Raw genomic sequence first — 19,095 nt, forward strand, 5'->3', positions numbered from 1 at the left:
GGTGCATCTGCGAGATAGTGTCGCGCCTGGCGACCGGAAATGGCGGCAGCTGAGATGCCGGAAGTAAGATGGCGACTACACTGCGCCAACGGCTTCAGCGATTCTCATACTCTCGACGCATCCAACGAATAATTCTCCAGCTCATTTTAAATAGTTATAATGAAATTATCATTGTTTGAAAATGTTTTTACAGTAGGTAATGCATGAACTCCCTTTCAGTATGTGGTTATTATTGCTGTATGTAAAGTATGTTTACCTTGTACAGTACATTTAAATTTTACGTTCACAAAATATTTGTTGCCCAGATTTTTTTTCAGAATAAAAATATGAACTTTTAATATTAAATTGTCAGGGTGGGAAAATGGTGGTAATCGTCAAGGAAATCTATTATCTGTTTTCGAAAGAAGATACTGATAACAGACTGTATCGAGATTGATAAGATTGTAAATAAGGCTACAGAACTGCCACCAGCCTGAAAATGACAAAAACTCGAGAGTTGCATGCAACTCTTATGATAAAGTAGGACTGTTTTCAAGGGATGAATTTACCCTCAGTTATCGTCGGTAATGCAGTGCTTCATAGAAATCAATACGTAGTGTTCAGGGTAACTTGAGAATTACCATCCCTTACAAAATTAATTTTCTATCCATGATAAAGGTTGTTCTAAATACACGAAGTTACCTATCGGCTATGTTATCAGTAAAGTACCGATAAAAGATAACAGTTTTTTAAATCACGAACTACTGCCATCTTCGGAAACAAACACGGTCCTTGATTCAAAAGATAACTTTTTGTTTGATCGATACTCACTGACAAAATTTTACTGGGTAATATCACGACTTCACAGTGAAGATACGTCAACCTCGTGGATTTGAGGGTTAATTTTTTTTTGTAGAGATGTAGTCAGTCTTGTATGTGATTTGTGAAATTTTTTGTAAAAATTGTCGTGTCAAAATGTGCGACTCTTCGAAGTGGAAGCTAACTAGCCAATGTCGAAATCAAAATCATTATCGTTTTGTGGCCACGAATAAGTACGTAATGGGTATTTGTATGCACTGTGAATAATTCATGTAAGTTTTTAAACTTGTAGATATGAATTCCCTGTTCCTCGATCGAAATCATATTGGGACAAGGTCTGTCGGGAATCTGAAGAAAAATTTAAAAAAGTAAGAAAACCATTTATCCAATTCCCAATTAACCATTCTAAAATAAATCCCAGTCATATTGATAACTCTATAGAATTTAAAGAATCTATTGATCCTATTGTTAAAATTTCACCACCTTCTCCTTTGCACACTATCTCCTTATACGATAATGAGAAACAATTCGATGTAACAAATTTTGAGGACGATAATGAAACGATTCATGGTCAAATTAGTAGTGTAGAAAATGACAAAATCAATTCCTTATCAAAATCTGATCCTAACATGTCTCAAATTTCTAATCTAATAACAGACTTCTTAGTAAACAGTAAAGTTGACTCAGCAAAAACATGTCCTTATCATAAAAATGAACCGCCGATAAAAATATTTGATGACAATTTAAAAAAAGTTTTACCAAAACGTAAAGTGACATCGTCAAAGGTCAAGAGTTCGAAGTTACAAAATGACGAGATAAATTTGTCGAAAGCGAAGGCAAAGAAATCATGTTCTGGCTACGTGGTCACAGAGTCTGATGATAAGAATGAAAAAATTCATAACAGACCAAGAACTGCAGGAACTCAAAATTTATCGAAAATTCAAGTGATCGAGAGCAATCTGAATACCATTCTAAGAATTCCGAAACTCGAAGAGATGGAGAGAGAAATAAATCTTCAATCGAGCACAATGCTAAATTCCACGGAAGTGAGAAAAATCGAGGAGAAACTCGAAAGTTTCTCAGGACTCCAGAAAGTCAAAGAACTCAAAGTTCCAAAACTGGGAACTGTGAGCTTATATCCGAGCTTTAACAAAGCAATGTCCATCGAGAGTCTGGACGAAGTTTACAAGTGTTCAAATGAAAATAAAAAGTCACTGGAGTTTCCAAAAATCACGGATGCATTAATATATCCGGAAAATGCTGCAAGGTTAAATAAACCGGAGAACAGACCGGAAGAAGGTAAAGACTTGTTAAAAGTGCCGAAATTGAGTGGCGCGAGTTCTTATTCGAGCTTCAATAAATTATCCTCAGGTGATAGCGTAGATAAGGAAGATGAAGAAAGAACCCCCACCAAAGATCTTGAAAGAGGATACGAGAGGACTACGAAACGAAGTCAGAACTTTCTGAAGGTCCCAAAATTCAGTACTCTAAGTTCATATCCAAGTTTTAGCAGTCTAGTTACAGACAGCCTCGACAATGAGGACAATAGCGTATTTTCGTCTCAAGCGCCTTCGATAACAGCCACTTCGAATGAATTTAAAATACCGAAAGTCAAATCTGAAAAAAAAACTGACAAAGTTGAAAGTAATAAGTTGCCAAATAGTATAGAATCGAAGAAAAAGTATTCTCTTAAGCATTCCGTGAAGTATGCATATAGGGCTTTGAAATTTTTGACTCCGAATAAAAATTTGAATTTCACCTCAAAGACTTATGACTCTTTAGAAAAATCTACGTCGAGCAGCACTCGTTCGAGTTCGAGCTCAGATATTTCAGAATCGAAAAATAAAAGTGTTTGCCGCAAGAAACGTCTAAGCGATAGTTCTTTGAATTTTGAAACTGTTTGCTCAAAATTGCAAGAAAAAGCTTCCACGCATTTGGATGACGGTTTTTTAGTTTCACACTCAAAATTTTTAGAAAGGACCGAGTCTGTTACAATTCCAACAACAACAAGGACTACCTCTGGCTCAAGTACAAAATTTGACGAACCTATTTTAGTAAATGACTTTTCAAAAACTCTTAAAAAAATTCCCGAAATTCGTATGTTTCCTAGAAAAAATAAGGACAGATGTTTAGCATGTCTATATAAGACTTTCGAGGAGCCAATAAAAGTCAAAGAGGAATTACCTGTGACGGTTTTAAAATCAATTTTGGAAAAGCCAAAATTGAAAATATCCCACAGTGAATCCAGTTCAATAAGTCTACCTGATTTGGATACCATAAGCAAATTGGAGTCAGAATGTGAGGAAGGCAAATCGTTTGATCAGTCAAAGGGTATCGATGCTTCCCATTTGTCATCACCAGCTCAGTCGGTTCTGTCGCGATACATGACAGAAGTAACGAAATCTCCTTTGAGAATGTCGGAAAATCACTTCCAACAAACAGTCAGCCAGTCTATATCCCCTCAGGCTTCGCAGATTTTAAAACCAACGTCAAAGTCCTTATCGGTATCTTCTGAACATTCTAAAGCATCTTCCATCAGTGGTCAGAGTTCAGAGTCAGATGACACGCAAATTCCAACGGATCAAAAATTGTCATCGTATAAATATTTCGTGCCTTGTCATGCTCCTCTTAATCTGAGACCCAGTCTGGAACCACTAAAAGCACTTAAATTTAAAAAACCAATGTCTATGCATTCCAGAAGTGCTTCAGTTGTAAAAGCTGCTGATGGAAGTGATCTTGAGGAGAGTACGGATGATAGTTTTGATGTAAAACAGGAAACAATACGCAACTTCACTATGAAAGATCCTAGCAAGATCATCGATGGCTCCGAAGAAGAGGACTCGATAGTATCAATGAGAAGGTCGACAGAAAATTTGGAAAATTTTCCAAAAGGTACAAAATCATTCGAAACGATGGAAACTAATAACGAATTGACAGATTCTAGAACGATGGATGCAGTCGAGGATGAAGTAGAGATGAGGAATAAGAATTCTTTAGAAAAAAGCAAAATACTTATGAAAATGAAATCAGTGTCTGGGGATATATCAAAATTGAAATCGTTTGACGATACACGATTATACAAATCCATGGATGATAAAAAAAGTCATAAATTGATGCAAAGTCAATCCACAATGAACTTGAAATTAAATTCGGCGAAATCAGAGAAAGAGTCAGACACACGAACGTCTTGTAACGATTCAAATATTTTATCGGAAAGTAAATCAAAGTTTAAAAAACCCGCGAACGAAAAATTATCTCTCATATTAAGTAACGATTTAATAAAGCGTTTAGAAAAGTCCATAAGCGATAATGATACTGCGTTAGAGATATTAAAAATTCTAACTACTGAATACTTGGAAAAAATAGCAGATGATAAAAAGTGGTCAATCAGTAAGAGAATTGAAAAATCTAATATAATAGCGACAAATTTACTTAAGCTTTTAGTAGAGTCAAAACAGTATCTACATCCTGACAAATTTCCCTCTAACCTAGAATTCTCATCAAAACAGCCACTCCTCTGCAATTCCCGTCAACTTAAAAGAAACCTACCCCCAAAATCCTACAACCTCGTAGCACCAATTTTGGGTTTGGAGAAAGAGTATCACAAAAAGTCAACGACAGAACGGAAAGAATCCCAAAAAAGCAAACTTTCAAAAACTCACAGCATACGGCGCAAATCTAGCGAAACTTCATTCGACCTGATTGTACGTATTTCAAAAGTTATCTTAACATCAATTCCAATTTAGATAATATTATCTATCCTGAGTCCATTTAAGGTCTACCCACCATCATCACGACGATCTGATTTATCTGATAGTAGTGAAAAAGCCGCTTTCCAACAACAATTAAATCCTTATGCTCTATTTTTGAAAAAATCAAGACGCAAGGTATTATTAATTTATTATTCTTAGTGAACGTAACTGAAAACAATATCTAATTAATTGTCAATCTTGATTACAATAGGCCGTCACCTGGAGACCGCTAAAGGAAATCGACTTGAAAGGATATGATCCGGAAGCGACACTGAACATGCGTGCCACAAGGATAACGAACAAAATTTGCGAGGATTTCTGTCAATGGCTACGAGGACTCGGTGGGACCAACGAAGGAATAGACGAGGAAGTCCTGAAAGACATGTTTCAGATCGACTTTATGGCAGATGCTTGTAGGACTGTGCAGGTGTGATATTTTTATTTTGAAAGACAGACAGAAATTTGTAAAAGACCATTGCCTTGGATACATTATTTTGTAGGTAATGATAAAAGAAATGCCAATGGTACCGACGGCAGTAGCTCTTACCAGAAATACTCCAGACGCTGGTGAGCTTGTTTTGACCAGAAAGCACTTGATCAGGGATGCAAAAGCTGAAAGAAAGTCAAAGAAAACCATAGGCTTCGGTACGAGTCTGCCTAAAGAATTGAAAATTATCCCACCAAAAAATCAGGTGGAAGCTAAATGGCTACAGTGCGAAAATGTACCAAAAGACTTGGAAACAATGTCAGCGGTCTGGAAAGGAATTACTCACCTGGACAGCGTGAAAGGATTCACACATTGGATGAAGAACCATCATAATGTAAACAATAAAAAATACTCGATACTAAATTTCCAAAATTTTAATACAGCAATTAAGTACATAAATTTCGAATTTCAGACACCCCTTCCAAAAATTTTAAAAAGTGCCTCATCGACCTTCCCATCGGAAACAAGACAGTCCCAAGACCACGGGTTCGCGCACATGGAATTGAATCTGGACCAAATAAAGAGTCTGAAAGTGGTAGACATCGATACTGAAAATTCTTACGTTTAACAATGACACAAATCATTGATTAATCTGTGTCATGAAATCCAATATGGAGACACGTCTCTCGCCGCAAAATCTACAGAATGAAATATCCAGGTAACCTAGGGGATGAAATGGCCATAGAGAGTATGTGTACTCAACTCTCCTCTATCAGTGCCTGGTCCAACGTTGTGCCGTTATGCAACACACGTTAATGACATACCAAACGCCCGTTCCATGTACGCGGCTGACGGTTAACCCCCAAAGCCTCTCTGCAGACTCGGGTGGACTCGCCCTGACTCACCCTCTATCGAGTACGAATTTGTAACTAGTCTAGGTTTGGGCTGCAGGTCGCACTAGCCATGCAAAACCTGAAGACTTATTTGCGATCGTGTCAAATCAATGAATCGAACGTCAAGAGTGCTTACGAAATTGGTCAGTGTACTTTGCACTATATTGGTATATATACAATTAGATTCAGTGATTCGCTTAAGCAATCAATCTATATGACATAAAATTCATTTACAATAATAAAATTTTGCTTAAACCTTAAAACTAGTCAACAATTAAGATACTAATTAATAATTTTGTTTTGTCGATAAATTTGAAGTTTTTTGCAGTTTTTTTTGTTTTCAGTGATTAAGCTCAACAGGTTCATAAGCACTTTTCCAAATATCTACTAGACATACGGAACTGTGAAATCTGTAGAACATTGTCAATGGTACAGTCATGTGCTTTAGGATTGTCCAAAGGACCTTCCCATAGAATTCGTATCTATCGTCTTGCATGTCGGTTGATTTGATTTCGAAAGTTTCAATTATCCAAAGTGCCACGTTGCAGATTACTAGGAAAGTGATGAGTTCGCGGCCGGGCTTTTCAATTCGGTATTTCTTTGCGTTCGAGCATCGTCTAAGTCCGTCGATGATCAGGGGGGTTTGAATCAGTACTTGCGTCAGCTGAAACAATTTTACATAAATACTCTTCGGTCTTATTACTTAGAATATCATATTTGACAATGAATATAACAAATACCGTACCCCCAGAATGATTAAGAAGATCTTTAACCCATCACGCTTCTGGGCTGCTGGGACAATGCTAAAGATGGCGTATAAAAAGAATGCCGGAATAGCTATAAATAACAGTATATCATCCAGCAGTGAAATAGGATGATGATTAACATCTAATCTGATTATTTTCCTATAGGCCAATATTGCTGAGAGAGTCATGACTGTCAATAGAACGGCTTCGGTTACCTGATTGGCCCAAATACCAATCGCAGCGTACTCCCTAAAATATTCCGAAGGAATCGATCACCCAGTTACGAGTATGCATGTTTATAAATAAATAAACTCACGGTTCAGCCACGGCAATGAAGAAAAGAATTATTGAGACGATTGAGGCAACAAGAACTAATATGCCACCAAAAAGTCCACGGTTGGTGTGAGTGCAATCCGCATGTAAAATAATGTTACTTCCAGCTTCCGGTCCTGCCAGAGGTGGACAGGGAACACCCTCGGCGCTGCTTCCGCCACCTCTCTTACAATCGCCAATGTTATTCCAGATTATGTACAAAATTCCCACTGTAACAGTAATACCATCAGCATACCCAAAATTCATACGATAAATTATCTTAAGTGCTAATTGGTCTTTTGAATTATTCATATCATTTATTTTAATCGGCTTACCAATGAGAATGCTATACTCGATGGTAAAAGGGTACAAGTATGGTGAAAATCTTTCGTATATAACATTCAATTCGATATGTTGACACTCGGTATTGATGAAACTTCCGTTTAGGAATTCTAACAAATCTCTGGCACCTCTTTCTTGATAAGAGGTCAAAGGTAGGGCCACAGATGCACTACCGTCCGAAGAAATAAGTGCTGCCACCTCTGCAGTATCATCCTCGGGTGTCTGTTGAGTAAAAAAAATATTAGAGAAAATTTTCGTTGTCTGATACTGACAGTCGTTATATACCGTATACTAAGTAGTGCACCTGATCTGCAGCATTTGCATGTCGCGATAAGGAATCAGTACTCTCACGAACTATTGCCCAAACCCAAAAACAAATGCTGGATCCAATCATATGCATCACCAATATCCTCGATATCTCCTTACAGTGATTAATGATAACCTGTGAAAATTGTATGATAAATTTTCTTTGTGAAAAATCATGAAATTTTTAGAAACTCACGTTGGCGTACTTGAAGATAAAGAACAATTGAAAGAAGGAGTAAATCGGATAAACCACGTCAAAGATAAGTGCCACCAGACTGAAGCATTCATGTAATTCTTCGGATGTCAAGAAAAAGATCTAAGATAAAACACAATTAAGTCAGCAAAAGGATAACGTATCAATGAAATTATAAATTTGAAGATTTTACTGAAAAATTGAATAATGGTAGGATTATTCATTCACCTCGTATACCAATAAGAGTCCACTATGTATTAAGTGTCCAAAGCAAAAGACAGCTGCTCCAACTTTCAAATAAAAACTTCCAGAGTGTCTACCAACAGCAAAGCAAAATCCGTGATTAAGCACCGATACAATATTCACGTTTAGATTAACAGAGGAAATTTCATCCTCCTTATCGTAATTTGTCGTGGCCTTAAAATGTTTTTTCGCCTTATTAGCATAACTTCGAATATCAAAAAATAGATATCCCAGGTAAACGAATCCAACGAGTACCAGATATAGATTGAAAGTCTAAAAGAAAAAAACAATTATTTATATTAACGAATAAAATCACTGAATCACTCATAATCATATTTATATATCAACTATCAATCTTACAGCAGCCAAAGAGGAGTTCACCGTGAGAATATCAGCCACATAGATAACCATACCAAGAGTAACTAAAAATACAGCATAGATGCAAGATATGATGATAGAGATAAAAGATCTGCAAAAAAAGAGAAGAAATCAATTATCAGCATCGTAAAAACGTATCGCAACGAGTTCGCCGGTTACACCGAGTAAATGGGAACAAAGGAGATTAAAGGGGAAACATCTGTTCCACCGAAGTGTAATGCAATGTACAAATGTATAGCCAGACGTTGGATATATCGTAAAGGAGATTTGAGCAAAATATTGGGAAGTCAGTAAATAGCTCGGTCACGCCTGTCTCTGGTTACGACAGACGCGAAAGTCTCGAAAGGCTGTTGTCAGATCTGCCATCGAGTTCCGACAAAAACGTGATTGCCTCATTTGCAATATTCCTTCGTTTCGCGCACCGCGAAGTTCCTCTCCCGGCCATCCTCAATCCCACGTTTCCATTTCTCAACGACTCGAAACATCGGATTTTTTTTCTCAGAGCCTAGAATAGCGTTTCGGTTGCTCCGGGATACGATACGGGAACCTTCGTCACGAATGAAAAAAGAGATGATGACGCCACCGTCGCACCTCGTTAAACGTCTTGTTCCTGAAGATAACACCTGACGCTCACCTGAACATATTTTTCTTCTTTTCACCCGAGGTCGGTGGTGGGATTTGTCCATGGGAGCTTGCAGCTTCGCTGTGTATGCTTGCCGAACTATTGAATCCCTTGTTGATACCATTGTTGAGCCCATTGCTCTTGTTTACTACGTGAGCCTCGACGCTTCTTGGCGTTTTCGTACCATTCGCGTAACTTATTACACTTGGTGCTGCAATCAGTAAATTTCGTTTGCTCGTTACGTTTCCTATGTATCGCATAACAGAACAGTATTCAATAAATCCTCAATCATTTACCATACGTGTAATATTCGTTTGATGGTACATCAGAGACATTCTGTAGGCTAGTTAAATTTGGAATGGACTCCTGCGACTCTCTCGATATGCCACGTAGGACAGCCTGAGGTAGCACCAGTTGCAGTACCATATTTCCATTATTATTTCCCTGCAAATAAAAAAAAAAAAAAAAAAAAAAAAAAAAAAAAAAAAAAAAAAAAAAAAAAAAAAAAAAAAAAAAAAAAAATCTTTACACAAATTAGTAACGGTCGTTGCAAATGAATTCAAGCTTGTCGCCCGTGAAGATCAACGCCTTTCGCAATAGATTTCCTCCAGGTACGAGACTCTCACTTTCTTCGTGGAATTCCAAAAAATTGGCTTCGACTCTACATTACTTACACTTTCAAACGGAATCAGCCGCACTTGTTTCGATTACATGCTCGACAATGGATTCACTGCTAGTTCAGCCACAGTCAATAGGCTTTTACGCAATCCTCTACGGTACATTTTTTTTTTTTCATTATATGGATATTCATATTTTTTTGTTCTCTACACCTTTTGCGTAACGTCGACAATTAGTTTCGAGCTGTCGCACTCGAGTCGGACGATTTTGCGAGAGGCGCATGCGCAATGATGAATTATAATAATTCGAGCATCAGACGTAGCGGATGTATAAAACAAGTTAAGAATGATAATTAGTGGAATATTGATGAATTTCTCGCAACGTGGCATGGAAATAACAATAATATTAAACTCCGAACCATTATTATACCAGTACGTACGTAACAGTATAAAACATATTCCAGATCGTGGACTCCTGATTAATTAGCTCTCTCCGTGCAAACTTGGAAAGTTCGAAGTGTCGTCAGACACTAGAACGGGGAACATCTCTAGACGACGCTTGGAAATATTCGAGGGATAAGCCGGCGAAGATATCGCAACGGATCTTGCATTAATCTTGCATAATTTTCGAGAGAGCCAAGATAGACCGCGCGACGAATCAGCTCTCGGATTATTGCAGGAATTCTTGTCCACTTGCAGGTTAGCTCCGACTAACAATAAGATATCCACCGGTAGGAGCCCGAGATGGAATTGTTCGAAAGAAGAAAGAAAAACAGACGAATTTGCAGTTGCGTGTTGTGTCGACAAATCGATACGCGAGATAAAAATATTGGACAGATCGTGCAATTCCGAGTAAACGTAACGGCTGGTCGACCAGTTTACTTTCATATTCGAGTGATGCCGAAACTCACAAGAACGGCTCCCAATTAATTTACGTACGAGAAGCATCTGCATAGGCGTTGAATAACGATCGAGTACTCTAATTAACCGAGGAATCGTCGCCGCGACGGAATCGAACATGAGCCTACGCGGACTTTCAATGTTTTCCGTATCGCAGCCGTCCTCTTTCGCGGCATCCCCAATCGCCATTATCTTTCTGCAGAATTTCTTCTTTTTATTTGCTGTCTCCTTTCGAGCGCAGCTACCAAAGGATTTCCCACGAGACGTCCACTTTACCTGCGCTTCATTTTCGTGGGCTCTATACACACGAACCGTGTCCCGCAGTGGGTGACGGTTCCGAAGGAGAACTGAGGATGGAGGAAAATATCGAAAGATGAAAATAGAAGGCACAGCGATGGACAGAAAAAAAAAGAAGAGAGAAAGTGTCGAAGCGTCCTAGGCCGTATACAATATATATGTATAGTTGACTATGAGCCCGAGTGGCCATTGGCTATCCGTTGCGCTCCACTTGCAACGATTCTCTCAAGCGAGAAATTTAACAAGGCACACGCTCCTTCCTCGCGACACCTAACATTACGGGCGAACGCTTCACTTTTAATTACTTCAATTTACCAAGTGCCTTTGGGCCCTGCTTGGAAGCTACCCTGCCGAAGCGCACTTAGTAGGGATGATTCACACCGCGGGGTAATAACGTGCAGTGGGCTGGAGGGGTCGGCAGGGGTTGGAAAAGAGCTGGTGGGGTAGAGACAGGGTCTCAGGACGCCAACCCATATATGGAAGCCTAGTCGATTCGCCTGGACCGCAAGAAAAGCCTCCTGAACTCTCTTCTCTCGTATCTATGCATTATTTATAAGATGCCGCTGCGAATCGATCAGCATCCACCAGAGGCGCGATGCTCGCGCTCTCGCAGAGCTACGAAAATGTAAAAGGGCCCATGAGAGAATCTGAACGTGTCATATATCTTGGCTTTACTCTCCTATGGCTATTATAGTTATTTTCTTGGCGAGATGAAAGAAAGTAGGAGGAAAAGATATGTTACGAGCTTTTGATGAACTTACCGTGATCCATGGACGATTTGCCCAGTTGGCGCGGTCGACGTTTTTTGAAACGTCAGAATTTCGATCTGTCTTAGTATCCGCAAGATCCACTTTAAATCCGTATTCTACCGATTTTAGGAAGGAAGTCGTCACCTTTTAACGTTGCACTACGTCTACTACGCGTATCGATCTCCCGCGAATGCCGAGACACTTGCGATTTCTGGTGGCACATCGAGGAGTGAAATTTGCAGAAATACTGATCCCCAGAACGTAATGAGAAACGTTCACTGGCTAACTGAACTGTAAGTCTCCCCGTTAGGGTCTCTTAAAACTTTCGCTTTCCTCAACGGTCTAGCCTGCTGCGTTATACTAGGCTAACGATCCTACAGGTAGATGTATGTTATATGGGGGTCCGAATGCAAAGCAGTTACTAATGTAGCTGATTAACTTTTCGCTGTAACTTCTTGACAATAAAGACGCTCTTATTATTATTAACATATATTACATATAACAGACATGCTACAGAATCTATAGTACAGAGGAAACAAACTCTACAGTTTCCGGTGATTTTGACAAATCATTTCGTGATTTATTAGCAAGACATAGAAATGATAACATTGTCCAACTCTGAATTGTACACAGATTAATTTTATTATCGATTCGTGGAGACGTATCGTGTACGTCCCTTACGAGTGATACTTCATGCAGTCATACGAGGACAGACGCCCCATGACGAGAAAAATATATATATTAAATCTGTTCTGTTATCCGACAACATGAGTCTTTACCTTACGGAAGAGAATTCATTTTTAAGCTACCAAGCTGATCGATCAATCTTTACATCGTCCGGATTAAACCAAGGCGGCGTGTAAATCGACTTTTAATCCGCTGCGTCTTAATATCAATGGCCCCGCGTATTCAGAATTCTACGTAATTATGTATTTGTATCATTGAGCAAAATCGATATTTCTTCACATTCCAATTTTTTTTATTTACTTCAGCGAACGCGAGATAATGCTTCCTTGAAAAGTTCTCGGTACACTCACCTCGGTATTCACAGAACTTACTTCGTAAGCGACGCCCTTGTTGCTTGCATCATCCAGTTGCAGACTGAACGGTCTTTTGTAGACTCTTGATGACGTTGGGATCTCATTCAGCGACCGCGGCCTTTGAACTTTGAATTCCTTATCTTCTCCGTTCTATTAGCCGTCGAAAGAAAAAGGAAGATAATAAAAAAGAATCAAATATTTGAAGAGGTCTCAGCATAAGAATTGAATACTCCTTGACGCCCTTTGGGAACGGCGAAAGAAAAACGCACCACTGCGTGACGATGCCTCACGACGTTCTCGTCGAAAACGTCATACTCTTCCAGGCTATATCCAGGATTATCCACGCCCTGGACCTTGTCCGTCCCCGAGTCACCAAACTTCCACTCCGTGTCCTTCCTGTACTCCGACTGAGCCCCAAGCGTCTCCTTATGAGGCTTGAACTCCATTTTGACCAATTTTGGTTCACCCGATGCTGGGTTCAAATCCGCTGGGACATCCTCGCTGAGACTAACTCGAAATCTAATCGCAGTTTATGGTAAAATATGAAACTTGTTTTTCGATTCTGATAACAGATATTAATCTTTTGGATTACCTGTGATTAACCACACCGTAGTACGGTACTGCCTCTGATTGCGGGGAAATGCTATTCTTCATCGTCTTATGTTCTTAATTGTATTCTTGCCCTTTATCGCGTGTCTTTCATGTCTTTTATTTTATCTATTTTTATATCACACAGACTCCTGCGAGCGGCACTTGAAATTCAGATTTGAGGAGTTACCGACGTCTTGAACGAGAGTCTCAACTGCTTTAAACGGATCGGCTTTTATAGATCTAAGACTTGCAATCTCTATCGCAATCAATTATACTGCTGAAACATATCACTGTACTATTAATGTCGAACACCTGATTAGTATCAATTTTCATTCAGTATTTTATTTTACGGAAACGTCCGAGTGCAGATTCTCGACTCTGTGATTAAACAACAGTTCGTCCTTGGTATTAATATATTATTAAGTATATTATTAAAATGTGTTACCAACCTGTAGTAGAGACGATAAGAGACGTATTTTCTTAATGAATTATCAATTTTGTGTAACACTCATTTTATAACTATATAAAATATTTAAAAAATTATGTTCCAGGTTGATACGTTACGCTGACGAATATCATGAAAGGACTGATCGCGATTACAGTCCTCGACTGTTCTAATTAAGCGGATCAATCAGGGAGGCCTATAGGTCTGAAGCATAGCCGCGACGATTCAAAGAGATAACGTTGAGGATATTATGAGATTTCACAGTGACAGATCATCCTGTGGATTTGGTTAATGTCCACTGATTAATTATCGTACCAATATATTTATTTGCGATTGACCATCTCTGTGTTGACCCTTACAAGATCGTAGCAAACTGAATATGTTAAAAAATATGGAAAATACAAGAAAACTTAAAAGTAAGTAAATACGTTATTCTTTATTATTGTCTTTTATGGATTTTCATAACATTTTCAATTTTTACTATTAAATCTGTAATCCTGTTGCATACATGTTTTGTACATTGAGTGAACTGAGATGATAATAGCCGGGCGATTCGCTTCGTTACACAGGACACACACCCATTCTGAAATCAGATGGGAAGTATTTCCTGTCGAGCATTCATTCGTTCAACCTATTGTCCTTCTGTTAGCATGGCGTATCCCTCTCCCCATTAGATGTTTCCTTCTTTTTTTTTTTTTTTTTTCTTTAACCTGTAACACGGTAGTCGCAACAGGCCGCGAGCCGCGCCTTATTTACGCGTATACAAAGAAAACGAATAAAGTGGATCAGACCAATTTCGGTATAATTGTTTATGTGATGATCATATGATTTTTAAGAAAACGAACCGAAGCGGGATACAATTACTCAGTGGATGAGAGAATACTAGAGAATCGATGGGAAGAAGACGAGGAGCGATGAAAAGTATAACATGACGTAGGTATAGTCGCTGGGCAGACGCATTACCATAAATTTTCGCCTCCGCCGAGTTTCGTACACATTTCTGTCATGGATTTTTTTGTTTCTTTTCCATCTCTGGCACATTCACGTTCCTTCGTTCCACGGTGCCTGGCTCCTTTTTTACCAAGACTGAAAAATCTTAACAAATTTTCAAGCGGTACCAGTAGTACCTCTTCCTTCTCCCATATACATATATATATGTATATATCATAAGGTAAGCAGATGTCTCAGGTGTACCCTGCACGTTGAACCTAATACATGCTGGAGCCAAGGAAGCGATGAGAAAAATGGTTTAGGAAAAATAAGCAGTGATCCTTCGTGTGAAAAGGATGCAAGTTAATCCTGATACAGGATCCTTGGTGAGGGGTAAACTTAGAAGACGGTTACGTCCCTGAATAACCGAGTTCGCTGCTCTCGTGAAAGAGTAATTTTTCTCTAGTGTACTTGATTGAGTTGTTAAGAGATGCTGTAGTTTTACGTAGTAAACAAGTTAAGCGTCAACCAAGAACACCTACGGGTCGAAAGTCCTGGTCCTGGATAGATGAAAACCGGGATGACGCGCGCAACCCCCTCTAATACCAGGAAACATGTTTACCGGCCAAGCTTTTCTTCCCCTCTCCTTTTCTTCTCACTTCTCTTATTTTTTTTCTCCTCTTTCTTGTCCGCACTCCGAACAACCCCCGCGCTCAACATTTTTCACCTCCTTCATATATGTTCAAGCACCCAGTGGTAATCCTATATCTCTAGGGAAAAAAGCACCATTGTAGCGATAAGATATCACCAGGCCTCTTTGATCGTCCTACGATCGAAATAGTACGGCCGCCCAGACTGCGCTGAATTATTCTACCAATAAGGAGAGTAAGAGAGAAAGTACACTATTTTTATTCACTGTTTGGCTCATGCCAGACCTTCCCAGGAAGTAAAGAGGATCGATCGTACACACGTCGAACTATCAAGTCCGTAAAGAGTACTGGATATAGAACCCTATGATTCCACGTTATTGTAATGGACTTTGGCGTACATCCGGTCTCACCCGGAAGGCCGCTCCCGTCATGCTTAGTCCCATGTCAGGCCCCTCTCTCGCTATATCCACCAACACTGGTTTAACCACCATCACTATACTCATTCTTCTATTTCACTGATGCGTTATGTTATTGTTAAAGGACGTTCCCGACTGTCGCTATTGATTTCGTATTCACTGCCGAGTCTCAGTGCATCGGTGTCCTGTGACCGTTCGACATGATCCGGGCTACATCGGTTTAGTGAAAAATTTAAATTATCACAATTTTATCACCAATGATAGGAGTGTCAAATATTTCAAGTGAATAAGTTTCTTCAAAGTGATTCAGACTGTAGCAGGTACAATATTTATCCAAGGGACAAACACGTACGTATATACAGGGTGATTAAAAGTTCGTGGTACAACCACGAAGGTTCAAATTTTGGACCAACAAGTAACTCGAAAGCGCAAAATAAAATATTATCACTCGAGGCTTCCTTTTTGAAAAAATTCACTTTGAAAATTAAACCAGTACGCGTAAAGTCCGAAGAAGTGAGTGGATCTCACTGAAGATCACTCCGTAATGATAAATTGCAACATAAGTGTTTGCAGCACATACCCCTGATGCCAGGAACATGTACGTGAATTTATGACAACTATATCTTGTCATGTCAATCGATCGATACAAAACTGATGGTTAATACTAATAATAATAAATGAGATAATAAGACTCATGTAATACAAAGGACCATTGTACCTATCACGTACACGGTAAATCGTGATAGCGTATGGAAAATTAAAAATAAATATACTGGTCTTTAATGAAATGATTTGAAGTGACATTAAAAGAGAAAAATGAATTTTCTCAAAAACAAAGTCTCCTATGGAGAAAAAGTATTCTACAATTTTGATTAATTTTTTTCACGAAGAATCTGTACCTTGTTTATTGTACCACAAATTTCAGCACACTATATACATCACATGTAATTCCGATACCTATAAACTTTCCAAGAGAGCGATTTCTTACCCTTGCAAAGTGGAACCCGTGACGATGCTAACACGCGACAGTCCAAAGTACAAGCCGGTGGCTCCCTGTTCAAAGTAAGCAATTAGACAAACACACGGACACGAAGTGGTCACACTTCTAGCTGGTTTAACCGAACCCTTAGCCAATGTGGTACCGCGTGCCTACCGTATCCACAACCCCTATCGTCCCAGATAGTGTATGTAGGCCAGAAGAGGGTGCAGACCGGTCGGAGTCGACGAGGTATCCTCGCACATTCAAATGACATGGACTCGAGGGTAATAGGAGGAGTATGGGGTTAGAACGAAAGGAGGACGATGGGGTGAGTTCAAGGGGTTGGCCAGGATAGTCAGAGAGGCCACAAAGTATATTTACATATGAAGCTGCGGTCAAAGCCTTTACTTTGCGAAGGTTCCTCTTGCCATTGCTACCTAATACCTACAGCTATACAATTTTCGATTTGGTCTTGTAGAGCTGCGAGATACGTACGATAATCCTGCAGTTATACTCACCCTCCTTCGAGGGAAGCATCCCTTCTGGAAAGTGTCAAGATCGTGGTATCACTGATACATCTAATTTTATAGAAACTTTATATACCGTTATCGATATCACGAATCAGGCTGACTCTCCCTATAGAGATGCTGTGACGATCTTTGGCGGATATTGTTATTCTATACTCAAATTATTTCCACTCTTGATCAAAAGATGCTGCGTAAGACTGAAAGGTATAGTTAAGGTAGATAAAGAGAGACAAACAGATAAATGTATAGGAATTAGGATAACGCGAAGTCCCTATACGCAACATCAAGGAGATCGTTTAAAACGGTTTCTTCGCTTTCGTTATCTTGTTCAAATGAATTCAGCAGCCACAGAAATCAGTGGTTATCAGTACTAAAGAAGATACAGTGTAGTATGGAGCTTGCTAGGGTGCACGTCGGGGGTCTTCTCTCTGGTTAGAATGGAAATTGAATTCCACCCTCAGCCATTCCTCATCTCACTCTCTCTTTAGCCCTCTCTCCCTTCGGTACTCTCACTCCTCGCGATTCACCCTCCCTATATACCTCCCGGCATCCTCCGCTTTCCTCAATTCCCTTGTCACCCAGCTGCCCGACAAACCCCTATTCCCTAGCACACCGCCAGCCCGATTCGACTGAATTTCAAGGATTTGGGTTACCTGCTACGCTCGGCGAACTTCCAGCCACCGCCAGGACGATTGACTCTCGACAATCGCTTCCTAGACGTTCTCACGTAGGATCGTGATCTACGTGATAATATTGCCCACAGCATCCGGATATCTAAGAAAAAGCTTACTAGACGAGTATCTTAAGTGTAGGCGGTCACGAAAATATAGGGTATGTCGCAAAAGAAATGCTAGAACGAAAACGAGCCCGAAGATGCTGTAAATAAAAATGAGAAAGATATCTTCTTGAAATGCGAATCTCTGGCTTGGTTTTTTTCACGATTTTCCTTCCGCCAGGCCCACTGGGGTTGGAAGGCCTGCGGCTAGAAGGCACCGGGAAAGTATAAGGGTAGAGAACGAGGGTTAGGTACGAGCGTGCTCCCGTGGTACGAGGGGGGTAATTACGTGTCGGGGCTGACTTATAGCGTCTAAATCAGTGTCATCCAGGCTTCCCCGTCTTGGGGCTGTCCTCCCTATACACTTCTATGGATAGAAAAGGTCTGGGAGCAATCTCAGATTTCGTATCCTCTACCTGTGGAATAGCTCAGCCAATCCGAAGAACAGCTAACATCTATCTATGCGCGTATCTCGCGTATATTGATATAAAATTTGGAAAAACTTTGCAGAAAAATCCTTTACTCGGCAGAATTCCTGAGAATCCTGGGGAGTTAGGCATCGTGCGAATCTCAAGGCCGTTACAGAAAATTGGTCGTTCCTTCGGGCATAGACGAGGATTTCGAGAAGTTCTGATTACGCCAGCTTGAAGCCTCCTCTCTCTCTCTCTCTCTCTCTCTCTCTCTCTCTCTCTCTCGCTCTGTCACTCTCTCTTACTCTTACTCGGTCTCTCTTACTTTAACTCATAGAGATCTCCGCACCTCTCTCGTACTCGCACTACACATACGCTTCCGTGCGAATCACAATGGATCGCGTTTCCGTGCGCTTAACAGGTGCTACGAGGAAACTTAAGTGGGGAACTTTATTAAACGATATTTCTCTAATTATCTCGCGCGCGCACCGACCCCGAAGCAGCGCATTAACTGTATCTACCCATAAACATAACGGGCCACTAAACTTACTTGTGCTCTCCAGCTCTACTTTTGCACCGCCATCTTGCCCAACGTCTTCTGCTCGTTTTCTCTCGTTCCCTTGGTAAAGGACTGGTCGTAGCGGGTGATATTACTAATGGCGTTGGTACTACCAAAAGATGGGACAGGCGTGTACAAGGGAGCTACAGAAAAAGAAAGCTTAAGACCAACCCCTGCAGCTCCCCCCCCCCCCCCCCA

General features: G+C 40.0%; 2 protein-coding genes across 10 annotated transcripts; one reads left to right on the forward strand and one right to left on the reverse strand.

Moving 5' to 3' along the window:
- The first annotated feature begins 826 nt into the window (after positions 1–826).
- On the forward strand, positions 827–6,848 carry LOC107266974. 4 transcript variants are annotated; one of them, XR_003059395.1, is made up of 8 exons: positions 976–1,031; positions 1,091–1,166; positions 1,570–4,502; positions 4,575–4,685; positions 4,762–4,977; positions 5,051–5,371; positions 5,450–5,695; positions 6,782–6,848. XR_003059395.1 is itself a non-coding variant. In XM_025083916.1 (8 exons), coding segments are annotated over exons 2-8 (3,666 nt in total). In that variant the 5' UTR covers positions 976–1,031; positions 1,091–1,165; the 3' UTR covers positions 5,606–5,997. The 4 variants fall into 4 exon arrangements, 3 of the variants coding, with proteins under 3 accessions (XP_024939685.1, XP_024939684.1, XP_015593566.2); XM_025083916.1 differs by lacking the exon at positions 6,782–6,848 and having other exon boundaries at positions 1,570–2,097; positions 2,170–4,502; positions 5,450–5,997; XM_025083917.1 differs by lacking the exon at positions 6,782–6,848 and having other exon boundaries at positions 827–1,031; positions 4,308–4,502; positions 5,450–5,997.
- LOC107266975 (proton channel OTOP3) lies at positions 6,000–13,799 on the reverse strand. Of its 6 annotated transcripts, none has more exons than XM_015738082.1 (14): positions 13,656–13,799; positions 13,208–13,480; positions 12,885–13,134; positions 12,613–12,765; positions 9,309–9,456; positions 9,025–9,223; positions 8,373–8,481; positions 7,998–8,285; positions 7,773–7,892; positions 7,575–7,712; positions 7,264–7,492; positions 6,933–7,158; positions 6,616–6,865; positions 6,000–6,534 (listed from the first exon to the last, which is right to left on the reverse strand). In XM_015738082.1, exons 2-14 carry the CDS (start codon positions 13,267–13,269, stop codon positions 6,211–6,213), a joined length of 2,496 nt encoding a protein of 831 aa, XP_015593568.1. In that variant the 5' UTR covers positions 13,270–13,480; positions 13,656–13,799; the 3' UTR covers positions 6,000–6,210. The 6 variants fall into 6 exon arrangements, with proteins under 6 accessions (XP_015593568.1, XP_015593570.1, XP_015593567.1 ...); XM_015738084.1 differs by having other exon boundaries at positions 12,634–12,765; positions 13,208–13,483; XM_015738081.1 differs by having other exon boundaries at positions 13,208–13,483.
- Between the last annotated feature and the right edge of the window lie 5,296 nt (positions 13,800–19,095).

The sequence above is a fragment of the Cephus cinctus genome, unplaced genomic scaffold (assembly GCF_000341935.2).
Source record: "Cephus cinctus unplaced genomic scaffold, Ccin1 Ccin1_scaffold0330, whole genome shotgun sequence".
NCBI classification, from domain to species: domain Eukaryota; kingdom Metazoa; phylum Arthropoda; class Insecta; order Hymenoptera; family Cephidae; genus Cephus; species Cephus cinctus.

Bases quoted from the DNA above. Each gene is read 5' to 3' on its own strand.
- LOC107266974 (XM_015738080.2), top strand. The intron at 4,686-4,761 runs GTATTATTAATT...TGATTACAATAG, and splicing joins TGAAAAAATCAAGACGCAAG to GCCGTCACCTGGAGACCGCT. The intron at 5,372-5,449 runs GTAAACAATAAA...TTCGAATTTCAG, and splicing joins GGATGAAGAACCATCATAAT to ACACCCCTTCCAAAAATTTT.
- LOC107266975 (XM_015738082.1), bottom strand. From the start codon at position 13,269: ATGAAGAATAGCATTTCCCCGCAATCAGAGGCAGTACCGTACTACGGT. The intron at 13,135-13,207 runs GTAATCCAAAAG...AACTGCGATTAG, and splicing joins TACGGTGTGGTTAATCACAG to ATTTCGAGTTAGTCTCAGCG. The intron at 8,286-8,372 runs GTAAGATTGATA...TTTTTCTTTTAG, and splicing joins TGAACTCCTCTTTGGCTGCT to ACTTTCAATCTATATCTGGT.